The following is a 12,564-nucleotide window of genomic DNA, read 5'->3' on the forward strand; positions in this document are numbered from 1 at the left end:
GGCCAATAGACCCGGAACCTGAGGGATCGGAATCCTGGTCCACTCCGCAGAGGCCCGAGCGGGCTCGCGAGGGAACCGGTTCTCCGAGTCTGGCCGGGTAAGCCCTTTCCAGCACGCCTAGTATTTGGATTCTGCACATAGCTCGGGTGGGAAACCGTGAGGCTTAGTGAGGCTTGAGGCGGAGAGGGGAGCTCAGTCCCGGCGAACCCATCTTGCTTTCTTGGAGAAACTGAGACCGGGATACTGGATCTGTTATTCATCCATCCGTTCCTCCCACCCTAAGCCTGATTCTCGTCTGCTCCTGCCTTCCTGTTCCTTCATCCGTTCTGCCCTTCCTGGCCTCAATTCTCTCACGGATTCCCTCGTCTAGCCACTCACTCACACACTCTCCCACCTATTAGTTAGACAAACATTTCCTGAGGCTTCTGGTGTGCCAAGCCTCGTGCTGGGCGATGCTGGTGACCAAGATGAGTCAGGCCTGGGCCGTGCCCTCAAGGAGCCCGGGTCAGATGGGAGGATGGACGTTGATGGGAACGGGTGTGCGGAGACGGTGGGGAGCCCAGGAGAGACTTTTTTGAGTTTGGCGTGGTCGGGAAAGGGTTTCCAGGGGAGGGGCCATTGGAGCTGGATCTTGGAGGAGCAGAAGGTGCCAGGCAAAGTGGAGATGCCAGGCAAAATGGGTGTGGGGAGGGTGTTTCAGCGTGACCAAAGACAGGGAGGCATGCAGGAGCAGTACTGCGTGCAGGTGTCTAAGTGGAAGGCCAGTCAAGTCTGTATAGCCAGCAGGGGAACTGTAAGGCTGGAGGAGGCCGAAGAGATGAGCAGAGGCCAGGCTGAGGAGCTTGGACTTTGTCCTGAGGGTGAGGGGGTAGTGGAGAGCCATGGAAGGGTTGAGAGTAGTGGAGGACAAGGTCATAGTTGGTCCAGAACTGGAGGAATGAGACTGGAAGCCAGTAGCCCAGGAGGTGGCTCTGGCAGGGATTCAGGTAGGAGAGAGTGGAGCCTGGATCAGGGAAGAGGCTGAGGGGATAAGATAGAGATTCAGGAGGCAAGGCTTGGCGCTGTGGCTCATGTCTGTAATCCTAGCACTTTGGAAAGTTGAGGCGGGAAGATCACTTGAGCCAAGGAGTTCAAGACCAGCCTGGGCAACACAGTGACAGCCTCATCTCTACAAAAAATTAGCCAGGTGTGGCCAGGCGCGGTGACTCACTCCTGTAGTCCCAGCACTTTGGGAGACCAAGGCGGGTGGATCACAAGGTCAGGAGTTCAAGACCAGCCTGGCCAAGATGGTGAAACCCCGTCTTTACTAAAAATGCAAAAAGTTAGCCAGGCTTGGTTGTGGGCACCTGTAATCCCAGCTACTCGGGAGGCTAAGGCAGAAAATTGCTTGAACCCAGGACAGGGAGGTTGCAGTGAGCTGAGATCGCACCACTGCACCCCAGCCTGGGCCACAGAGTGAGACTCAAAATAAAAAAAAAAAGAAAAAGAAAAATTAGCCAGGTGTGGTGGTGCATGCCTATGGTCCAAGCTACTGAGGAGGCTGAAGCAGGAGGATCACTTGAGCCTGGGAAGTCGAGGCTGCAGTGAGCCAAGATGGTGCCACTGCACTCCAACCTGCACAAGAGTGAGACCTTATCTCAAAAAAAAAAAAAAAAAAAAAAGAAAGAAAAATAAATAAGGAGATTCAGGAGGCAGAGAGAACAGAAAGTGGGGATTGATGGGCTATGGGACAAGGGGTTGTCCAGGATGAGATCCAGAGCTCTAGTCTGGAGGACAGTGGAGCCATCTCTGAGGTGGGGACAAGAAAGAGGAGCAGGTTGATGGGTAGTGACTGTTTTGACAGAGGTGACCAAGGGGTTCTACAAGTTGGACAAGGAGAGTGGTGACTCAGGCCAGTGGATCTGGACCTTCAGGAAGAGTTCTTTCTGGGCTACAGCTCCCTGCCCCAGCACAGGCCCTGACTCAGAAGTCACTTGCTGGGTGAACGAGGACCTCTGAGCTGAGGAACCCTTGCTTCGCACCCCGTGAGGAAACGGCTTTCTTGTTTCTGCATCTTCAGTCTCTCCCACTCCTCCAGCATTCAAACATGTCCATCATCTCTAAACACATGTGCCCTGTATCAGGCTCTCTTGTGGCGCCCACTGGCTCAATCCCTTACCTTCCACTCCCTCTTCAACCCACTATGGCTGCCTAATGGCCGTGACCCTGCAGTGGCTCTGGACAAGGTCACTGAGGTCACCTGCTCATTGCTGACACCTGAGGGTAACATTTCAATCCTCATCTGACCTGGTCCACTCCCTGAAACTCCCTTCACCCTACATCCTCCTTCCTGGGCAGCTTCCTCCCTCTCTGGCTGCTCTTTAGAACCCACCAGCCTTGCCTTCCACTGCCCACCCCCGCCCACCCCTTTACTAGGGGCGTGATCCTCAGGGCTGTCTCTGTCCTGGCCCTCTTGTTGCTTGTCCCACCTGCCCAGGCTTCCTGGAAAGGTTCTAGTCCCTTGGTTCCACCTAGACTGCACTTTTTTTTTTTTTTTTTTTTTTTGAGGCAGAGTCTCATTCTATTGCCCAGGCTGGAGTGCAGTGGTGCAGTCTCGGCCGACTGCAACTTCTGCCTTCCATGTTCAAGCGATTCTCTTGCCTCAGCCTCTCAATTAGTTGGGATTACAGGCGTGCACCACCACACGTGGCTAATTTTTGTATTTTTAGTAGAGACAGGGTTTCACCATGTTGGCCGGGCTGGTCTTGAACTCCTGACCTCAGGTGATCCACCCGCCTCAGCCTCCCAAAGTGCTGGGATTACAGGTGTGAGCCACCACACCCAGCCCCAGACTGCACTTCTGACCCTTGTTGCCTCCTGGATTGTCTTCCTGAGACCTTCCAGCTCACCATGTCCAGAATGGCCCTCCACAGGTCCCACCTGTCACACACACACCTGAGCCTCCTCCCATTGAAGAGACAGCTTCACTGTCCACCTGCTTCCATGGCCAGACCTGGCTGTCATCTCTGTCCCCTTGCTCTCCTGTAACCTCATCAGTAGGTGCTGTTCTTCCCACCTTTTATGGCTCTGGGATGCTACACCTACACTCCCTACCCTTACGGCTCCTGCCCCAGCTCAGGCATCCTCCTTGGCCTGTAGGACTCCAGTTTTGCCCTTTTCTGTCCATCCCCCAGTGTCCCAGCAGGATCTTTCAGTGCCCTGAGCTGACCCTGGCCCTTTCCTGCTCAAAGCGCTCCTGTGGCTCCCCACTGCCCTCCAGTTTAGTCCAAATCGTACTCCAGGCTCTTCAGGCCCTGCTCCTGCTGACCACTCCAGGCCCCTCACGCCCCTCCCCACTTTGCACCTGACCTTCTGGTCAGGTGGAAGCTTTTTCTAGCCAGGTGGCAGCTTTGATCACTGCCAGCTGGCTCTCACAACCTGGCATGTTTTTTCTTCCTAGCAGACTTTTGTTCATCCTGTAGTGTCAGGCTCAGATCACCACCTCTGTGAAGCCCTCCCTGACTACCACAGGTGGAACCCCTGGGGACTGTGACAGCCTGTGTCTGTTCTTCCACCCTCTCTGAATCCAGGATCAGAAGCCCTTTGAAGGCACGTCTTGGGTATAAATCATCTCAACTCCAAACTCAGGGCTTACAAGGGGCCAGAGAGTTGGTCCAAGAGTTGATTGTCACAGCTGGACAGAGCTTGCATTTCCAGTTTTTGTTTTTTTTGGAAACAGGGTCCCACTCTTGCCCACGTTGGAGTGCAGTGGTGCGATCATAGCTCACTGCAACCTCGAACTCCTGGGCTTAAGTGATCCTCCTGCCTCACCCTCCTGAGTAGGTAGGACTGCAGGAGTGTGCCACCATGCCCGGCTAATTTTTAAATGTTTTTGTAGAGACTGGTCTATGTTGCCCAGGCTGGTCTCAAACCCCTGGACTCAAGCTATCCTCCTGTCTTGCCTCCCAAAGTGCTGGGATTACAGGCGTGAACCTCCGTGCCCGGCTGCATTTACAGTATTTTGAGCGCCAGTTTGTTTCTGATTTCCTGCTAACTTTGCTCCAGTTCTGTAGGGTGTTTGGGTCACTGGAGCCTTTGAGACCCGAGAGATTATTTTTAACTTTTATATCCCCCTGATGGATGCTGAGCCTGGTCTCCCTGGGACCAGGGTGAGTCCAGCTAACCGAAGGTCTTCAAGGGGAGGAGCTGAGGACCCAGCATCTCCTGGCAGTGTACCTGGATGAAGTCCGAGGGGAGGTGGGTCCGGGTTACCAAGGAGTCCACTCCCTTCTGGTCCCAAAAATCCAGGCCCCCATACCCCTCATTCCAGGTTTCTTGGTTCCCAGCCGCTTGAGTCCGATGCTGCCACCTGGTGGGCAAACACCCCACCGTATTTGAGAGAGGCCAAACTAATTAAATACTTTTATTTACAACAAGCAAACCGACCTGCAAGGGAGGGCCAGTCCCCGTCCCTGCGGCGGTCGCCGCAGCAGCAGCAGCAAAAGGCAGCGGTGGCGTGCAGGTCCAGCCGTCTCGGTGACCGGTGTGTGCGCGCGTCCCCCTCCCCGCGGCGCGGGTCTCAGCTTTCGGGCCCCCGCCCCGCCCCGCCCCCTTGCCACCCCCGACTTAAGTAAGGCACAGCCCGCGTCCCCTTCCGCCCGGCCCGGAACGCATTCATGACGGAGGCCGGCGCAAATGGGAACAACAGGCTTTTAGTGTCGCCCCCCGCAGCCCTCGTCTACCCCCGCAGCCCCCGTCTCCCCGCTCGGCCCGGCTCCGGCGGTCGGAGTGAGGACGAGGCGGATGCGCTCCACGCACAGCTCTGCGGCCTGGCGTGTCTCACGGCACAGCGCCGCCAGGGTCAGGAAGCCGTGCGGCAGGTCCTCCACCACGCGCAGCGTCACCGGCTGGCCCAGGTTGCGCAGTCGCCGCGCGAGCATGACCGAGTCGTCCAGCATGGGGTCCAGCGCGCACGCCTACGGGACAGCGGGGACGGACGTGGAGAGAGGGTGGGGGACAGACAGACCGGGGTCGGGTAGAGCGAGGAGGGGTTTGATGAACAAAGGGAGCGGGAAATACGGATACAGACAGGAGTGGACGGAGGCAGGAGACATGGTGGGTGAGGAGTTGGGGAGAGAATGGAGGGAATGGGGGGAGTTGTGGGAAGGATGGGAGAATGACTTTAACTGCGATCCCTGGCCTCTCTCCAGCCTCTCCCTCCCCACCCCGCCAAACCCACCTTTTTTTCTCTTGATTCTCCAAGCCCAAGGGGCTGCCCCACTGATCCTGTCTCTTGGTACTCAAAATTGCAAAGTAAAACGGAGGCAGCCCTGACTCTTGTCCTCCTCCCGTTCGTTCGGGCCATTGTTCTCCCCTGGGGACACGCCTGTCCCTTTCTCCCCACTCCGGAGCTCTTTTTCCCAGGTGCACCCGTGCCCAGTCCCCCTCCTCCCCGGGTGCCCTGCTCCTCTCTAAATGCACCTGTACCGGCCCCCTCTGTCGCTCACCACGATGTGCACAGGTGGCAGGCTCTTGAGCATGCTGTCGGGTGCCAGCAGCGGCGACATGAAGGGGTTCTTGACTATGGGTGAGGAGTAGAGGGGCATCTGTGTGGCACCCTGGCTGGAGCGTCGGGGGTGGAAACCCTCGGGGAAGGCGGCACGGACGCCCAGGCCTCCGTCCATGGGGCTCAGCTCATTTTTGGCCTCAGCCTCTTCCCCTGCATCCTCAGGCAGTAATAAGAAGTTGACATCGGAGGGTGTGGAGGGGCCAAGTGTCTCAGCTGACAGCGATATCTCGGGGGTGTCCGACGACGTCTCAGAGTTTCCCCTCAGGCTCAAGTCCCTCAGGGTCAGGTTCTTGAGGGAATCCGTGCCCAGTGGGCCCTGGGGCTGGGCCAGTGCTGCTTCAGACACACTGCGGCGCATCGGCTCTGAGAGAGGGAGAGCAGATAGGACTGGCTCCGTTAGTTTGGGTGTGTGTGTGGCTGGCAGGGAATGCCATGGGAAGGGCAGTCGCCTGTGGAGCCCTGTGAAAGGCTGTGTTTCCCCAGACTCTTGCCTAGGGGATGGGTGGAGTTCCAGATGCCCCAGGTGGTCATGGTGGGGGTCTTGGCAGTGGGGCAGTGTGTCCTAGTGAAGGATGTGTGTGTGTGTGTGTGTGTGTGTGTGTGTGTGTGTGTGTGTGTGTGTGTGACTGGGAAGATTAGGTGCAGTTTACCTCTAGGAACCTATTTTTTCTTCTAGATCAAGGAAATGAAAATAGTCCTTGGTTCATAGGTGGCAGGACTCAGTGGGATAAGATGTGGGATTAGGTACCGCTACCCACTGGGGATCATAATATATCGGGTTTTTTTTTTTTTTTTGAGACAAAGTCTTGCTCTGTCACCCAGGCTGGAGTGCAGTGGCAAGAACATGGCTCAGTGCAACCTCCACCTCCCAGGTTCAAGTGATTCTCGTGCCTCAGCTTCCTGAGTAGCTGGGACTATAGGCATGTGCCACCATGCCCGGCTAATTTTTGTGTTTTTTATTTAGCAGAGATGGGGTTTCGCCATGTTGGCCAGGCTGTTCTCGAATTCCTGGCCTCAAGTGATCCGCTCGCCTCGGCCTCCCATAGTGCTGGGATTATACTTACCACAAGGTGTAAATGGATCAAAATGATTTGAATAGTAAGCAGGCCCAGTGGCTTGAAGGGAGGCTCTGTTCACAGGGAGCTAACAAGTCTCCAGGGTGTATCACATTTCTAGGGGTCTGGCACCTGTAGCCACATGGATCTGCTTCCCCAAATTTCCTTTGTGTTCTTCAGTTTTATCCCTTCACGTGACCAGGCAAGCAAGTGCCCAAACGATGCTAAAGATACACTTCCAGCCCACCTGGCGTGCCCAGCGTGGCCTCAGCTCTGTTCATTTTATCAGACTCACATTGCCTACCATGAGGGCCAAGATGCTACAGTTTTAGTTTTTTACTTTTTTTTTTTTTTTTTGAGATGCAGTCTTGCTCTGTCGCCCAGGCTGGAGTGCAGTGGTGCGATCTCGGCTCACTGCAACCTCCACCTCCCGGGTTCAAGCAATTCTCCCGCCACAGCCTCCTGAGTAGCTGGGATTACAGGCATGCCACCATGTCCAGCTACTTTTTGTATTTTTTTTTTTTTTTTTTGAGACAGTCTCACTCTATTACCCAGGCTTGAGTGCAGTGGCGTGATCTCGGCTCACTGCAACCTCATCTCTTGGGTTCAGGTGATTCTCCTGCCTCAGCCTCCTGAGTAGCTGGGATTACAGATGCATGCCACCATGCCCGGCTAATTTTTGTATTTTTAGTAGGGATGGGGTTTCACCATGTTGGTGAGGCTGGTCTCAAACTCCTGACCTCGTGATCCGCCCGCCTCGGCCTCCCAAAGTGCTGGGATTACAGGTATGAGCCATTGCGCCTGGCCCATTTTTGTATTTTTAATAGAGATGGGGTTTCACTATGTTGGCCAAGCTGGTCTTGAACTCCTGACCTCAAGTGATCCGCCTGCCTTGGCTTCCCAAAGTGTTGGGATTATGGGCGTGAGCCACCACACCCAGCCTTACTTTATAAATCTGCGAAGGTGAGGTGCAAAACAATGTGAGAATAACTACTTAAGTACTTTGTGGCCCAGAGGGTCACTGGAACAGAATGGGCACACCAGGGGTGCTGGCATCTTCTAATAGCACCTACTGGGTGCCATTTATTGTACTGGCCACTTGACCCAAATGGTTGGAGGCAGACCTCACCACAGCCCAGTAAGGGTACTCTTTTTTTAAATTTTTTTTTTGAGACAAGGTATCGCTGTGTCACCCAGGCTGGAGTACAGAGGCTCAGTCTTGGCTCACTGCAACCTCTGCTACCCAGGTTCAAGCGGTTCTCATGCTTCAGCCTCTCTGGTAGCTGGGACTACAGGTGTACTCCACCATACCCTGCTAATTTATTTTTTTGTAGAGAAGGGGTTTTGCCATATTGGCCAGGCTGGTCTCGAACTCCTGACCTCAAGTGATCTGCCCACCTTGGCCTCCCAAAGTGCTGGGATTACAGGCGTGCACCACCACACCTGGCTAATATTTTTGTACTTTTACTAGAGACAGGGTTTCGTCATGTTGACCAGGCTGATCTTGAACCCCTGACCTCAAGTGGTCTGCCCACTTCAGCCTCCCAAAGTGCTGGGATTGCAGGTCTGAACCACCATGCCCAGCATCTTCCCTGGGACTTTTGCTGTGCTAGGCTGTCCCTCCTGCCCACCTTGGCTGGGCATGTGATGGGAGTGAATCACTCACCTGCTATGGGCTCCGACATCTTCTGGGACTTGCGCCCACTTAACTCCAGGAAGGAGTTGAGCCATGAGGAGGCACCCAGGCGGAAGTCTCGGAGGAGCAGGGCTGTGTCCCGCCTCACCAGCCCCATCATGCCCAGGGCTTTCTGGTCTGAGTTGGAGTGGTCCTCCGTCTTTGCACCTGCAGAGTATATGTGGGTAGCTGAGTTGTTTTCCCCTTTCTGGGCCCAGTTTTAACGCCCAGAACTTCAGGCATCTGTGGTCCCAGGGACCCGAGAATATCCAATTGCTTCAAAAGGGATAAGGAGGCTGGGCGCAGTGGCTCACGCCTGTAGTCCCAGTACTTTGGGAGGCCAAGGCGAGAGGATGGCTTGAGCCCAGGAGTTCAAGACCAGCCTGGGCAACATAGCAAAAAACACAAAAATTAGCTGGGCGTGGTCGTGGTGGTGCACGCCTGTAGTTCCAGCTACTTGGGAAGCTGAGGCAGGATGATTGCTTCAGCCTGGGAGGTCAAGGCTGCAGTGAGGTGTGTTTGAGCCACTGCACTCAGCCTGAGCGACATGACACCTTGTGTCTGTCTGTCTCTCTCTCTCTCTCTCACACACACACACACACACACACAAGAAAAAAAAAGGGACAAGGAGTCTTAGATTCCTCTGCCTGGCCTCTCCTTCCTCAGTCACAGGAGTCCTGGTCCCCAGCCCGTCCCTGCAGGACTCAGACATCCATGCAGTCCTGTTTCCCTGCCGAGGGTGTGGGCCTCACCAGCATAGGCGCTGACACACTTGGAGAGCACGCTGAGGGGCAGCAAGGGGTCCATGAGGCTCAGCAGGCGGGAGGGAGAGGCGGCAGGCTGCAGCATTGTGGCCGGGTAGGCTGCCATGATGCCATCTGGCACCCGCACCCCGTAGGCTGCTGCCCGAAGAGCCACGGTGAAGCAGAGGTTCCCGCCTGCACTGTCCCCCGCAAGGCAGATTCGTTCCCCTGTTGAGCCTGGTTTGGGAGAGGGGTGGTTGGTGACAACCTGGCAGGGGCAGAGGCCTGGGGAGGAGGGCAGGGAGGAACTCAAGCTGGGAGAACTGGGCTCTCCAAGGTGGGGTGTGGGGCACTCCAAGGCCTAGCAGACTGCAGTTTTAGAGACTGGCAGACTGAGGCACAGATTTGGGCTCATGTGGTAGACAGAGGGTCAGGATGACTCAGGACCTGGAGAGGCCCAGGGAAGCACTGGGAAAGTCTGTCGGGGCTGGAGGTTGGGAGCAGGGAGGGCAGGTGGTGGGAAAGGGGAGCTGAGCTCAGGCCTGTTGCAGGAGGGGGGCCTCAGAGGGTGGGAATGGCAGGTCAGGGTTCAGGGTCAGTACAGAGGGGCTGGGCTGCAGGCTCTGTGCCCTGGGGCATGGCCACACTCTGCTCTGTGCCTCAGTGTTCTCCCAAGATGTTGATCTTCGAAGAGGGAGGTCAGAGAAGCTGGACTGTGGGCCAGGAGGCTGGCAGGACAGGAGAGCAGGGCCTGGAGCTATCAGAGGGGGACGACAGAGGCCCAAGGAGACAGGACGGTGGGTGGGAAGTGGAGGTGGAGGAGATGGAGAGTCTGGGTGCCACAGTTGGGGACAGAGGATAAAGTGGCTGAGGTGGAAGATTGGGCAGGACCTGGGTGAGCAGGAGCTGGGAGGTGTGGGGGGAGAAAAAGGTAGAGGGTGTGAGGCTGAGGCTGGAGGAGCTTAAAGCAAGCTGGGTGGGATGGGAGCAGGCGCAGGTGGCTGTGGGGGCCTGAGGCTCACCAAGGAGGGCGCAGTGCTTGATGGCCCAGCAGTAGGCAAAGAAGCACTCCTCCAGCGCACGGGGGAAGGGGGCCTCAGGGGCCAGGGAGTAGTCGATGGAGATGATGGGGGCGCCCAGCTCCTGGGCCCAGCTCTTGAGGTAGGGCTCGTGGGATCTGGAGGTCTGGGCCACAAAGCCACCGCCGTGGAAGTGCACTATCAGGGACCGCGAGCGGGGTGCCTGCTGGGGGCGCGGCCACAGCTCCAGGCTCCGTTGGCCGTTGGACTTTACCAGGCTGCTGAGCTCCTCACTGTCCTGGGGGTGAGGAGGGAGACGGTGTGTGAGGTTGGGGAGAGCTGGCCAGGGCTGCACCCCTCCATGGGGATGCCAAGGTGGGGGCTGCCCACGCTCCTCGGCTCTGTCCCTGTCCCTGGCTGAGGCTGGAACCCTACCTGTCCTTCACGCAGGTCATAGGAGATGAGCCTGAAGAGGACGGGCCCAGGGCCCGTGTGGGCCAGTGGGGGTGAGATGGTGACCGTGAGCCTGGGGTCGGCAGTCAGTGGCATCTCAAAGGCTTCGGGTGGCAGGCTGAGCAGGCGGCTTACCCTCACGGTGGCCGATGCCATGTTGGCCAGAGACTGGAGGGAGGGGACAGAAGGCGTGCTGGGGAGGGTCTGCCTGCAGGGGCGCCCTTCACCTCTCCCTCTGATCCCCAGTCTTTCCCCTTGTGTGCCATCCCTGGGCCTGGAGCCCCACAGAGACCTACTGTGGCCTCAGATGAGTCTCTAGGCCTCAGTGTCCCCATCTGTAACAGGCCCTCACCGATAGCACTTCCATCTCGGTGATGTTCCAGAAGGCTTTCCAGAAGTGCACGTCCAGGTTCTGTGTGATCCGCTCAAACTCAGCCCCACGCAGCTCGGGGTCGATGGCAAAGCGGCCACTGGTGAAGAGAGAGCTGGCGGCCACACCTAGGGGTCAGAAGGGGTGTCAGGGAGCCCCAGTGGGTCAGGCTGCTTGGGCAGGAGTGGGGAGGAGGGCCAAGAAAGTAGGCTGCGAGTAGAACCTGGCTGGGACTCACTGAGGCCTGTCTCGTTGCGTTTGTAGTGCTCCCCGAAGGACACCAGCCCAATGGAGATGGTCTGCAGGAATGGCCGGATAGCAGGCGTGAACTGTGGAGAGATGTGGCTGCGTCACCCACCGCTCAAGAGAGGGATGGGGACAGGGCAGGAGCGAGGCGCAGGGATGTGCGGGGAAGACACATTCATTCAGTAAATGTTTCATGAGCTCCTACTGTGTGCTGGGCATAGCTCTCGCCTGGTTCATGGACCCGATGTTCTCAAAGGGAAAACAAATGATCAGCAGATAAGCAAAGCCATGCGCAGTATCATGACAAGGAATGACGAATGGTTTGGAAAAAAAAAAGGCAATAGGTGGAGAGGGCACCAGTGATGACTAGGCGTCAGGCTACTTAGCGGGTCTTGGAGGAGAGATCTGACTGAAGCGAGGGGAGGGTGTTCCCTGCACAGGGCACAGAGAGCATGAAGGCTTAAAGGTGAGCTCATAGGAGGCTGAGGCAGGAGAATTGCTTGAACCCAGGAGGCAGAGGTTGCAGTGAGTGGAGATCACACCACTGCATTCCAGCCTGGGCGACAGAGCGAGACTCTGTCTCAAAAAAAAAAAAAAAAAAAAAAAAGGTGAGCTCATGCTTGGTGCTTGACCTGGATAGCGACAGTCAGGGGGCCAGTGTGGCTGGAGCAGAGTGAGCAGTGGGGAGAGGGGCAGGCGGTGACATTGGAGACGCAAAGGGGGCTCATATAGGGCCTGGGCAGAGGAATTTGGATTTCATTCCCAGTGCGGGGTGGTGCCACTGGTAGGCTGTGAGGTGGGGAGTAGGATAGTGCAGGGACTTCCTGAAAGTCAGAGAGAGGATGGATGGGGAGAGGAGGCAGCTGGAAGACAGGAACAGGGAGATGGCCAGAGACAGCCCCCCAGGCACAGGGACCTGAGGCAAAAAGACAGCCAGAGAGGGAAACTGAGGCCAAACATGGGACCAGCCGGCCACCACGGGGGCAGGGAGAGACAGCATCTGACAGAGCAGACAGGCTGTTAAGGAAAGACAGTGGGGTCCAGGTGCGGTGGCTCATGCCTGTAAACCCAGTACTTTGGGAGGCCAAGGTGGGTGGATCACTTGAGGTCAGGAGTTTGAGACCAGCCTGGCCAACATGGTGAAACCCCATCTCTACTAAACAAAATACAAAAAAAAAAAAAAAAAGACAATCGGGACACAGGATTAGAGGAAATGGAGCCATAGGAGGCCAAGGCAAGGGATTGGCGGGTTCTTTTGTTCACTCTGTACTGGCCAAGTTCCTACTGCATGCTAGACACCGGGCTGGAGCAGTGACCAAGACAGGGGAGGCCTCTGCCCTCCCGGGGACGGACATTTTAGAGGGGAGACTGCCCTGCACCAAGGCAGAGCTGGGCCCTGCCCCTGGCTGTGCGCCCAGTAGGCCAGAGGGCACCTGATGCCTGGCTATTGTGGCT

The 12,564-nt window shown here is 56.7% G+C and overlaps 1 protein-coding gene and 1 long non-coding RNA gene across 9 annotated transcripts in view; one reads left to right on the plus strand and one right to left on the minus strand.

Annotated features, from left to right (window-relative positions):
- On the plus strand, positions 1-11,313 carry LOC129528548 (uncharacterized). The gene is made up of 2 exons (XR_008673816.2): positions 1-97; positions 11,128-11,313. It is a non-coding gene; the product is annotated as an uncharacterized lncRNA (long non-coding RNA).
- The window catches only part of LIPE (lipase E, hormone sensitive type), a 25,879-nt gene continuing 17,703 nt past the window's right edge, over positions 4,389-12,564 (minus strand). For all 8 annotated transcript variants that reach the window (XM_019014716.3, XM_031004067.3, XM_055369536.2 and 5 more), the window contains 8 exons: positions 11,102-11,192; positions 10,846-10,991; positions 10,476-10,661; positions 10,044-10,338; positions 9,031-9,258; positions 8,270-8,446; positions 5,487-5,911; positions 4,389-4,955 (listed from right to left, as the gene is read on the minus strand). In XM_019014716.3, coding sequence (XP_018870261.1) covers positions 4,692-4,955; positions 5,487-5,911; positions 8,270-8,446; positions 9,031-9,258; positions 10,044-10,338; positions 10,476-10,661; positions 10,846-10,991; positions 11,102-11,192 — 1,812 coding nt within the window. In that variant the 3' untranslated portion in view covers positions 4,389-4,691. The remainder of the gene's footprint in view (positions 4,956-5,486; positions 5,912-8,269; positions 8,447-9,030; positions 9,259-10,043; positions 10,339-10,475; positions 10,662-10,845; positions 10,992-11,101; positions 11,193-12,564) is intronic.

Source organism: Gorilla gorilla, chromosome 20 (assembly GCF_029281585.2).
Source record: "Gorilla gorilla gorilla isolate KB3781 chromosome 20, NHGRI_mGorGor1-v2.1_pri, whole genome shotgun sequence".
Classification (NCBI taxonomy): domain Eukaryota; kingdom Metazoa; phylum Chordata; class Mammalia; order Primates; family Hominidae; genus Gorilla; species Gorilla gorilla.